This window comes from Lepidochelys kempii, chromosome 1, assembly GCF_965140265.1.
Source record: "Lepidochelys kempii isolate rLepKem1 chromosome 1, rLepKem1.hap2, whole genome shotgun sequence".
Classification (NCBI taxonomy): domain Eukaryota; kingdom Metazoa; phylum Chordata; order Testudines; family Cheloniidae; genus Lepidochelys; species Lepidochelys kempii.
Window position 1 is genome coordinate 154,697,343 of NC_133256.1, and position 10,884 is coordinate 154,708,226.

Consider the following 10,884-nt stretch of genomic DNA (forward strand, 5'->3'; position numbering starts at 1 on the left):
ATTTTTGCTTCACTACTTTTAACGAGACAAATCCCCACTTGGCAAGCCAGCAACGAACTCCTCCTTTAAAGAACATGCACCACGCTATTTGTAGATTTACAGAGGGCTCATAGGAGAAGAGCTCTGACATTATGGAGCCTCTGCATAGTTCTCAAAGGCAAAGTGGATAGTGAAAATGCCAGTTACAACTCTGCTTAGGCGCCTCTGTGCTAGACTTTTCAGGAGGAAAGGGTGTAAGCACATTGCCAGTCCTCTACTCCTATTACTGTGAATAACCCAGAGGAGTAAAGGAAATGTGTAGAACTTCTTTGGCAGGCTACACAGCTGAGCAATCTTGTACTAAGGTATCAGCTGGGCTGTCACACAAATATCTAGAGTTTATGCATGCTTAACCTGCTACAGGCAGTGCTGGTCTTAAAAGGGGTGCATGGGAAACCGTTCTGGCCCCTCATGCCAACATTCTCTGTCTCCTGGGGTTGTGGAGGGGTGATTACTAATACTCCCACCCCAATGGCTGCAGAGTGCCAATGTTATTACTAGCACATAGATTTAGAGTGTGGGTGCTGGTGGTGGCCTGTGAGCTGCAGGCAGTCAGACTAGATGATCCGGTGGTTCCTTCCAGCCTTAAACGCCATGCCTGTATGTGTGGAAGAGGCAGAACAGTCTCCATGTGCTCATCCAGCCTTGGCACCGGATTAATTGTCTGTGCACATGAAGGTTAGAGTGCTCCTCGTACGTTTTAAGACTGCTGTTATCCTAGGGGCCAGATCCTCAGCTGATGAAAATCACTGTTACTTAATTGAAATCCGTGTGGCTATGCTGATTTATACCAGCTGTGGATCTAGCCATATGCTTTTTGGGGCAGGGACTGGACTTCATTTGTCAACTGCCACAATGGGGCACAGTCCTTGTTGGGGCTGCTCTGCCCTACTTTAGTACAAATAATTGGACAATAAGGCTCCTTTCTGCTTCTCCTTTCTGCTACTCTTACATTGAGTAGTACCTTATTCTGCTTGTGGTCCCATTGACTTGCTGGGTTAGGGGCTAGTCAATGTAGGAATGCCAGAATGATTAGGATTGTAAGCTCTTCAGGGCAGGGACCATCTTTTTGTGTGTGTTCGAACAGCACCTTTCACAGTGAGGCCTTTCACCATTACCACAGGGCAAATAATAATCATCGATGATCCTATAGTATTGCTAAGCCTGTCTGAGAAAAATCTTTATGGTTTTACTATAGCACATTTTATATAATAGCTTAAAGATAAAAACAGTAATTTGTCTAGCATTACTACACTTATATTACTGTATTAAAACTACAATTTTACTACAATAATTTCCTCCACGCCTGGGGCTCTTAGATCTATAAAAGAAAGAGTGCTTATAAATCATAATAAAAACAATAAACCTTTCCCCTGTAAATCTCCATTTTTTTCCCTCCTCCTCTACCATAGTAACATTTTTTCCTAGTGTCATATGGTGTGTTATGCTTTTGAGTCTGAAAATTGAAAGATCAATCTAATAACTGCTTGGGTGCATGTTTAATTCATCTAGACATATGTGTAATATCTGCAGTTGTCCTCAAGTTCTTAATGAAAACTCCAGATGCAATTGGCCCTTTGTATCTGATGTGCAAAAGTACCTGTTGTCTTCGTGCTTGCAGATTTATATCTTGGTTGAACTTAACTAACAGGTGCATGAAATTCTACATAATTCATGTGGTACATATGGTGCTAACATTTCAAAAATGTAGCTCTTAATGTTTATGCCATGTTTACAGTGACTCAATTCAGTCTATCAGTAGCTTAAATTTGTAAAGACAAATTCTCTTTGGTCAGTTGCTTAGCAGAAAATAATTCCATAGACAGCTAAGTAAACTGGCATACTGTTTCTCTCCCCCCCACCCCACTATTCTCTTGAATTGATTCAATGCCAACTTATCAGCAGAAAGTTAATGTTTAAAAATGTAACTTACTTTACTTTAAAAATCATATTCAGGGCTCAAATTTGGTGGTGATTTTGTCTTCTTAAAAATACTAATCTACATTATTTATAACAACTTGACACTAATGGAAACCTGGGGATAAGTTACATTTTGAGTTCTTTTTCACTAAAGTACTTGGAAGTGTTAACAGTCACTTTTCATGTTACTATGCAGAATGTTTTCAAAATTATTGTGCTGAGTTTCTGACCTTATTTCTTCTTTAAAGAATTTCTTGCAAATCGATGTTCCAATGCAGGCATTACATTTATCGAGTCCCAGGAAAGTCCGTCCAAAACTGTAGCTGGCTTTGACGTGGGGTACAGAAGAAGGAAAAACTGTTGCTTCTAAGAAAGGACTGCAGCTCAGGGTCAAAAACTGAAGCAGTTTCAATAAACCGAGAACATTAGAGCAAAGGTAATACATCCAGAGCCCCATCTGTGGTACCTGCAAGCTCTGCCTTTTTTGGATGCTATCCTACCCTTCACTCTTTGTGCTTTAGATGATCTCAGTTTGCAATTGAGAGTCCCTAAACACTGAGAGAGGGTCTTGATCCATGAAAGCCAGAAACTGTCCGCATCCTGCCAGCTGGTTGATAGTTCTATAAGTTTGTGTTCTGGGCGGGAAAGAATATGGGGTGTGGGTGTGTGTGTGGGGAGAGGGGTAAGGAAATGCATGGAGGATGCAGATAACTTGGGTTGCCATAGTTACCTTTCCTCTGCTTGGTGCAGCTGTTTCAGGCTCTGATGCTCCACCCATCACCACATTAGAAAATAACAACAAGAAGTTCTCATCTGTACATTATGCGGACAAATGAAGGATATCCGTAGCACAAGCGTAGGGCATACAAAGGACACTTACATTGGAACTGCCTCAGCAGGAACAACAGTGCACCAGAGGCATGAATTTTAACATGAGCAAAACGTTTAAACATCATGTTTTGTTAGTTGAGTTTGTGTACATGGGAAAGGCACACGTCTAAGACCGTTGCTGAGCTCTAGATTATGTCGTTCCTTACAAATCCGCTCTGCTCACCTCTCCCCTTCTAACAGTGGAACTTCAATGGTGGTTGAAAAGAAGAATTGCTCTTTTATTGTTTCTCAGTAATTGAAAATCTGCAACCTGGTAATCTTTTAAACAACACAAATTGTCCTAGAAGTAAAGGAGTACTTGTGGCACCTTAGAGACTAACAAATTTATTTGAGCATAAGCTTTCATGAGCTACAGCTGTAGCTCATGAAAGCTTATGCTCAAATAAATTTGTTAGTCTCTAAGGTGCCACAAGTACTCCTTTCCTTTTTGCGGATACAGACTAACACGGCTGCTACTCTGAAACCTGTCCTAGAAGTGAATATTTTGTGGTAAGTAGGATAGGTGCTTTTGAAAATGTTACCGCTTTTTTTTAAATGGCCCAGATCCTCAAAAGGATCTAGGCACCTAACTCCCATTGAGTCAGTGGAAAGTCTCATTAAATTAAACATGATAATGAAACCCCATACAAATCATAGAATCATAGAATATCAGGGTTGGAAGGGACCTCAGGAGGTCATCTAGTCCAACCCCCTGCTCAAAGCAGGACCAATCCCCAACTAAATCATCCCAGCCAGGCCTTTGTCAAGCTGACCTTAGAAACTTCTAAGGAAGGAGATTCTACCACCTCCCTAGGTAACCCATTCCAGTGTTTCACCACCCTCCTAGTGAAAAAGTTTTTCCTAATATCCAACCTAAACCTCCCCCACTGCAACTTGAGACCATTACTCCTCTTTCTGTCATCTGCTACCACTGAGAACAGTCTAGACCCATCCTCTTTGGAACCCCCTTTCAGGTAGTTGAAAGCAGCTATCAAATCCCCCCTCATTCTTTCCTTCCGCAGACTAAACAATCCCAGTTTCCCTCAGCCTCTCCTCATAGGTCATGTGTTCCAATCCCCTAATCATTTTTGTTGCCCTCTGCTGGACATTTTCCAATTTTTCCACATCCTTCTTGTAGTGTGGGGCCCAAAACTGGACACAGTACTCCAGATGAGGCCTCACCAATGTCGAATAGAGGGGAGCGATCACGTCCCTCGATCTGCTGGCAATGTCCCTACTTGTACATACCAAAATGCCATTGGCTTTCTTGGCAACAAGGGCACACTATTGACTCATATCCAGCTTCTCGTCCACTGTAACCCCTAGGTCCTTTTCTGCAGAACTGCTGCCTAGCTATTTGGTCCCTAGTCTGTAGCGGTGCATGGGATTCTTCCGTCCTAAGTGCAGGACTCTGCACTTGTCCTTGTTGAACCTCATCAGATTTCTTTTGGCCCAATGCTCTAATTTGTCTAGGTCCCTCTGTATCCTATCCCTACCCTCCAGCGTATCTACCTCTCCTCCCAGTTTAGTGTAGTCTGCAAACTTGCTGAGGGTGCAATCCACACCATCCTCCAGATCATTAATGAAGATATTGAACAAAACCGGCCCGAGGACTGACCCTTGGGGCACTCCACTTGTTACCGGCTTCCAACTAGAGATGGAGCCATTGATCACTACCCATTCAGCCCGACAATCTAGCCAGCTTTCTATCCACCTTATAGTCCATTCATCCAGCCCATACTTCTTTAATTTGTTGGCAAGAATACTGTGGGAGACCATGTCAAAAGCTTTGCTAAAGTCAAGGAACAACACATCCACTGCTTTCCCCTCATCCACAGAGCCAGTTATCTCGTCATAGAAGGCAATTAGATTAGTCAGGCATGACTTGCCCTTGGTGAATCCATGCTGACTGTTCCAGATCACTTTCCACACTTCTAAGTGCTTCAGAATTGATTCCTTGAGGACCTGCTCCAAATGCCTGGGTGATATTATCAAAGTCACACTGAAATAAGGCAGGTGGACAGGTTTCTGATGCAGCGTTTCCACCAACAGAGAGAGATGGGGGAATTGTCTGCCTGGTGCACCCCCTTTGTTTCACTCAGGTGCTGCAAAGGGAGCAGAAACCTCCCTCAGCTCCCTCACTTGGCATAGAGGGAAGTCCCCATGGAGTCAGCAGAACAACTCCTGTGCTGCTCTGTCAGCTCCCTGTGCAGGAAGAGAAGGCTTATGGGGCAGTGAGGGTGAGGGGAGTGGCTGAAGCACAATGTAATCTAGCAGTCCACAGGCTGCTCTAGGTTGTGCTGTGGCAGAGCATCACTGACCTCTAACTGGGTCCCTGACCGACTGCTCGGTGGAAACTGGGTGCAGCAGAAATCTGTCCCACAATGCTGTCTTCCCTTCGGCGGTGGGCAAGAAAGGAGTAAAACAATGCAGTGTTGAATGCTTTGGTGTGCATGTTAGTCCTGACCATTTCAATTTGTTTTTAACGGTGTGCCCAATCCGGCAGTGTATTTCTATTAGCAGGGAATGCAGTGTCATGACAACCCTGGAGAGAACGTGAATGGTGACTATGCTTTGTGAACATCGTCCCTCTTTCTTTCTTGTGCGATTTCATCTCAGAGCTAAGTTTTTCATTTGCTCCTTTACTGAATGCTGGGACAGGTACAATCCATTAGCATCATCCTTTCCTCAGCTGTTATCAGTACATATTGCAGCAGCCCATGGCATGGTCTGACCTGCCATCACTAAGTTACATTTTATACAGGAATTCACATCTTCCAAGTACTAATTTGTCATCTCAGCACCTGTGTCAGACAAGTAACTATTCCTCCAGACCCCACCCTTCCCAAATACCAAAAAATACCAGAGGAGCCCTACAGGCTGCTCTGAAGATCAATAGATTCAGGCTGTTTTGAACTGAGATGCGGCCCATAGTGGAGGGGCCCTCATGGTGTCAGAAATCCCAGGTCTGTTCTATCAGAGCGACTCAAGCTTGAACGTCATTTGACCCTGCTGCTTTCCATAGCTCAAGATTTGTGGCCGATAAATGTTCTTCATTTCATCTGTAAATTGGAAATGAAGGTGCATAGCAGGAAACACACATCCCCACCTGCTCTTCATAAACCACTTGGAAATAAGGATGGACGATACAGGTTCAGAGCAATGAAGGAAGTTGCCTTCCCATACCACAATCCCTCTCCTTCCAACCAGGAGCAAACACCCCATCCTTTGACGAGCATTATCAACTATATTTCTAGGAAGCCAACTAGCCTACTATCTCAGTGCCAAGTGACCTGTTTATGAGGCTAGCTCCTGTAGTTCTCTTCCAAGGCCAAAACGTACAACAGCAATGTTGCAGTATCAGCAGAGGACTGGGTTGTTGGGCAAGGGATCATTCACCTGGTGGGCTACAAGTTTGCTGCATCTCCTGCAACATTCATGTACCAAAAAATAAATAAATAAAAAGCTGGAGTGTTGCTGTTGGGTAGTGAGGTGCTGCTCTAGGCCCACTGCCCCTGCCTGTGTCCACACCTCCCTCCTGCACCTTACCACCTGGCCCTTGCTCCCTGAATAACCACTGCAAGGCCTTGGGAGATGAAAGGGCAAATCCATTGCACAGTATGTAAGTCAGGGCTAGGGTTGCCACCAGACCCTTATTACAGGGAACGTTTTTTCATCTCTATACAACAAGATCAGGAGTTGGTGAATGCTGCAAAAAGTAGCACGAAATACCCCTGGTGAATGTAGGTGAGAACTCCTTAATAGTAATAATGATAATATCAGGAGGAGGGCAGTGGTGGGGGTGCTAAGAAAACAGTCCCTTACTTTTGGAATGCTGTACAATGTTGGCAGTACTCAGGGCAGAGTCTGGCATGGCATGATGATTCTAAAAGTGCTTTCAGTAGTAATCTGCTTCAAGATAGTGAAGTGCTACCAAGTGACCAGTACAGATTCGATATCAGACTGCTTCACACTTCCATTGTGAATCAGGCATGATGTATAGATTAATAATTAGAGCTGCTTGACAATTTTTTTGTTTGTCAATGAAAAATGGCTTTTTGAGTGCTATGAAAATGAGAACATTATGAATGATAAAAACATTTTTAATGAAAATTTTCTTCAAAATTTTCTAATTTTTTGACTAAGCGATTCTAAATGAATCAATTTGAAGCAAATACATTTGTTCTAATTTGCACTGAAATAAAAAAAAACTGTTTTACATTTTTTTGTCATCCCCTCCTCCCCCAGCATTTCTTTCCACCTTTTCCCCCATAAAAGGGAGGGAAAAAGACGAAAGGGAGAGGAAAACAAACCAAAAAGGAAAAGAGAAAGGGGAGTGGAGTGGAGGGGAAATCCAAAAATGAAAAACATGAAATTCAGAACAGTTTTTTTCATTTTGAATCATTGAGCTGGAAAATCAGACAAATCCACAAAACATTTCCAACAGAGCAAAAATTCTTCATTTTTGTTTAAAAATTTTTGCAGGAAATAATTCTTGTTTGGCCATCTTTATACGCAATTCCTCAATGGTATTAATAACCGGAGGGAAACAAAATGACAATCATTGCTGTTCTGTTTCTCCAGGGGAATTGACACACCATAACCTGTCATTCCTCCTTCAGCTTATCTTGACATCCAGCTGCTTCTGCTGCTGAAGGGGAAACCTGCTGTTCTGAACTCCTCTGCCCCCCTGCTGGAAGGCAGCTAAAGGAAGAAGTCAGATGTTGGGGACATTGTGTGGCCAATGAAGGCCAATTTTAGTCTGCAGGAGACTGAAAGACTGGTACAAAAGGCCACCGAAGACTCTCAGCTACTGTTTTGGCTGCAGATTCCAAAGGAGATCCTGCCAAGAAGCTTAAAGTGTGGAACAGGATCCTGCATTTGTCTACGTCAGTGCCCTTAGAGACTGAAAGTGGGATATAGGGATCTCAAGCCCAGGGGACAGTGGAAAAGGATAGTGAAAAGAAAGTTGGCAGAACATCCAACAGCTGTTCAAGCAACTGTTTGGGAGTCAATGCAACCACTTCTTATGCACACAGGCTTACTGGTCACTAGCCGTCCTTGAACAAGCCATACAAGGTAAGAGGCAGAGAGATGGTATATTGAAAGAAAAACTCAGTTTAGCATCAAGGGAAATTTGCAATACCAATGGGCAATAGGCTGTTCCCAAACAACAACTGCACATATTCTAGTGAACCAGACATTTAACAGAGCAGTTATTCGTTTGTAATTATAGTTATGGACATCTTGTAAGTACACATGATCACAGTTGAAACTACTTGCATACACATGGATTAATTCATTGAACAGTGTTATGACAAGGCAGCTAACAAATCACTGGATCCCTTCCCAAGCAAAAATATATTTAAAAAAAACAAAACCCTCCTTCAAGATAAAACAAGAAGCATGTTCCCTGCATCATATTCCCGGGGAACAGATGTTCCCACAATATTTTTCTTGGAGCTATAGGATCAACTCTGTGTTCCAACAGTTCAAAGAATTAAAAAGAAATATTGAAGCCTTGGATTTTTGGCATCAGAACTTCAATTTCATCCTTAAGGCAGAGGCAGGGTAAAACAAATGCGCCCTTCTAACGTGAAAATAGTACAGTGGGGAGGCCCCATGACAACCAGGCTAGTTAATGGAATAGAACTGTTACAAGAATGCATTTCTTGTTGGAAACCAGGCTACATATAGGCTACTGCATGCAGAACTAAAAGGAAGCCTTCTAAAGTAATGACCTGTCAAAGGAACAACTACAATAAAAATGCAATAAAAAGATAAAATAAGACCCTTAACCTTGTGATAGGAACACTGAACTTTGAGTCATTTAGGCTCCAGATGTGAGCTATCTAATAATAATAATTTGGTAGGCAATGTCTGCCAGATTGTAAATCTGTTTAGTTTTTTTGTGGGGGAGGATTAACCCACAAGTATCATTGATTTCACGGCCGTCTATCTGTGAATGCAAGGGGGCTCCTGGTGGTGTATGAGGTGAGAGAGAAGAATTAGCAAGAAGAAAGCTACTCGGACTTATCCCAGAAGACTGGCCTGGTGCATAGCTGAGGGTTGGAGGAGTTCAAAAGTGATATTTCACCCCAGATAGCATTGTGTGTTCCTGCACTGTACCAAAGGATCAGGCTCTATGTTGCTGTATGCTTTTAGTGTTGTCAGCTGATGTTTACCAGTAACTCTGAGGAGGCCCCTTTTCCAGATGTAATGACTATTCTTGGTCATTCATGAATTCCCATCAGTGCAGAACCAGAGTCGATATACACTTGTATCTAGTGTAAACGGAAATATCCTGAAATTTGGCTTATTTGAAAAGTGTAATAATTGGATGTGAAAATCTATGTGGATATTAAATACATCTATTTTCTTTTATATCTTTCACGTCTCTCCCAAAACCTGAGATCTATTCTTTCAGAATGTGTTCCTTACACTCACTGAGATCATTGGACAAATGCTAAGGCAAAGCATTTAAACGTGCTTAAAGTTAAGCAAGTGCATATGTGCCATCGACTTCAATGCACTTATACACATGCTTCCAGGCTTTGCTAAATCAGGGTCTAAATGTCTAGACCAAGATTTTCAAAAATAGGTGACTAAAGTTAGGCTCCTGCACCTGACAACTGAAATTAGATCAAAGTCTTACAGTCCACGGGAGACCAGACTCTTATGTGCCACAGGCAGAGAATGGGAGGCACTGAGTTGCACCAATGCCCAAGACCCCCACTATGGCGGGGAAAAAATTGAGATATGCCCAGATAATTCTGGCAAGTGATCCACGTGGTGGAGAGGAAGGTGGAACCACCTCCCCCCCCCCACACACACACAGTCACTGCCCATCTGACATAAGGGAAAATTCCTATTGTGACCCCACATACATATAAAATGTACTTTGAAGTTTTTTGGATCTACTAGTATTCCCACTAGGAGCTTATGCCTGGAGGATGAAATCCTGGCCCCACTGAAGTCAGTGACAAAACATTCAAATCAGTGGCACCAGGATTTCACCCAGATGATTTTAGGTCTCCGCAATCCCCAATAATGCCATGTGGATGACTCTTTTTCTCACAGCTTTTCTGCCCTCTGTAGCCTGCTCTAATTGCCCTAAAGTGAAAAGTAGTCCTACTTGACTTTCTCAATGGAAGAAAAAATCAAGTAGCTTTGGCAACAACACAATGGGTGTTTTAAAGAATGCTACTACTGACAGAAGGCATGTGGCAGGTATGGTGGATGATGTGTTAGGGATCTGCTGGTGGGTTCCTCAGTTCAAATTTCAGGAGAGCTATTTAATTCTCTTGTAAATTAGAATTTTAAACATTTTTATTGCAATTTACTTTTCTTTCAGCTGTCGGGTTGCCTTACTGTTTCTCATCATGCCTACTATAACAACAGTATCTAGTTAGCATCCTGACTCAGGGTAAGTGAAGCAGCCTGATTTCCACCAAGAGACGTGACAAACCGAATACATAAAATAAAAAAACCTGCCTTTTTTTTTTCCTTTCTAAAATCGCATTCCTGTGAAATGTAGCATAAGCAAAATATGCGGTGGTGTATTGCGGTAAAATGTTTCTATTGGCTGTTCTTTGGCATGGTCTGCATAACTCACCCCAGGTTCCACCATCCCATGAGTAATGTTGTCTTCTGCCAATAAACACTTTATATCATGCCTTAACATGTTCTGCATATATTAAACAGTGTATGTTATGAAGTACTGACACCCTCTGACAGGTGCTCTGTAAATCAATCAATAAATTAGAAAAAGTCACATGTCCCCACATCTGACTTGGTATAGGTTTTCAGCCAAAATTTCACTGTTGTTTGACTCAGGATGAATAATTTTCCAAATACCCACGAGAAGCCAGAGAGGAGGAGGTGCCATTTCCTCCAGTTGAGCTACTTTGCAACCTGGCCCGCTTGCTTCCTATTTCTGTCTTAATCCTCATGGTTAATTCATCCCAAGAAAATAAACAAGCCTACCCCTTCCTTGTGCCACAGCCACACTCCTGCTTCCTTTCATCTCTGCTGCCGCTATCTTCATTCTCCCTC

General features: G+C 42.6%; 1 protein-coding gene and 1 long non-coding RNA gene across 4 annotated transcripts in view; one reads left to right on the top strand and one right to left on the bottom strand.

Annotated features, from left to right (window-relative positions):
- DIPK2B (divergent protein kinase domain 2B) overlaps positions 1 to 2,655 on the bottom strand; it is a 23,153-nt gene extending 20,498 nt beyond the window's left edge. For all 3 annotated transcript variants that reach the window (XM_073359062.1, XM_073359071.1, XM_073359052.1), the window contains exon 1: positions 2,190 to 2,655. In XM_073359062.1, coding sequence (XP_073215163.1) covers positions 2,190 to 2,416 — 227 coding nt within the window. In that variant the 5' untranslated portion in view covers positions 2,417 to 2,655. The remainder of the gene's footprint in view (positions 1 to 2,189) is intronic.
- On the top strand, positions 2,209 to 10,478 carry LOC140917069 (uncharacterized). The gene is made up of 3 exons (XR_012160708.1): positions 2,209 to 2,395; positions 7,452 to 7,908; positions 10,184 to 10,478. It is a non-coding gene; the product is annotated as an uncharacterized lncRNA (long non-coding RNA).
- The last annotated feature ends 406 nt before the right edge of the window (positions 10,479 to 10,884 follow it).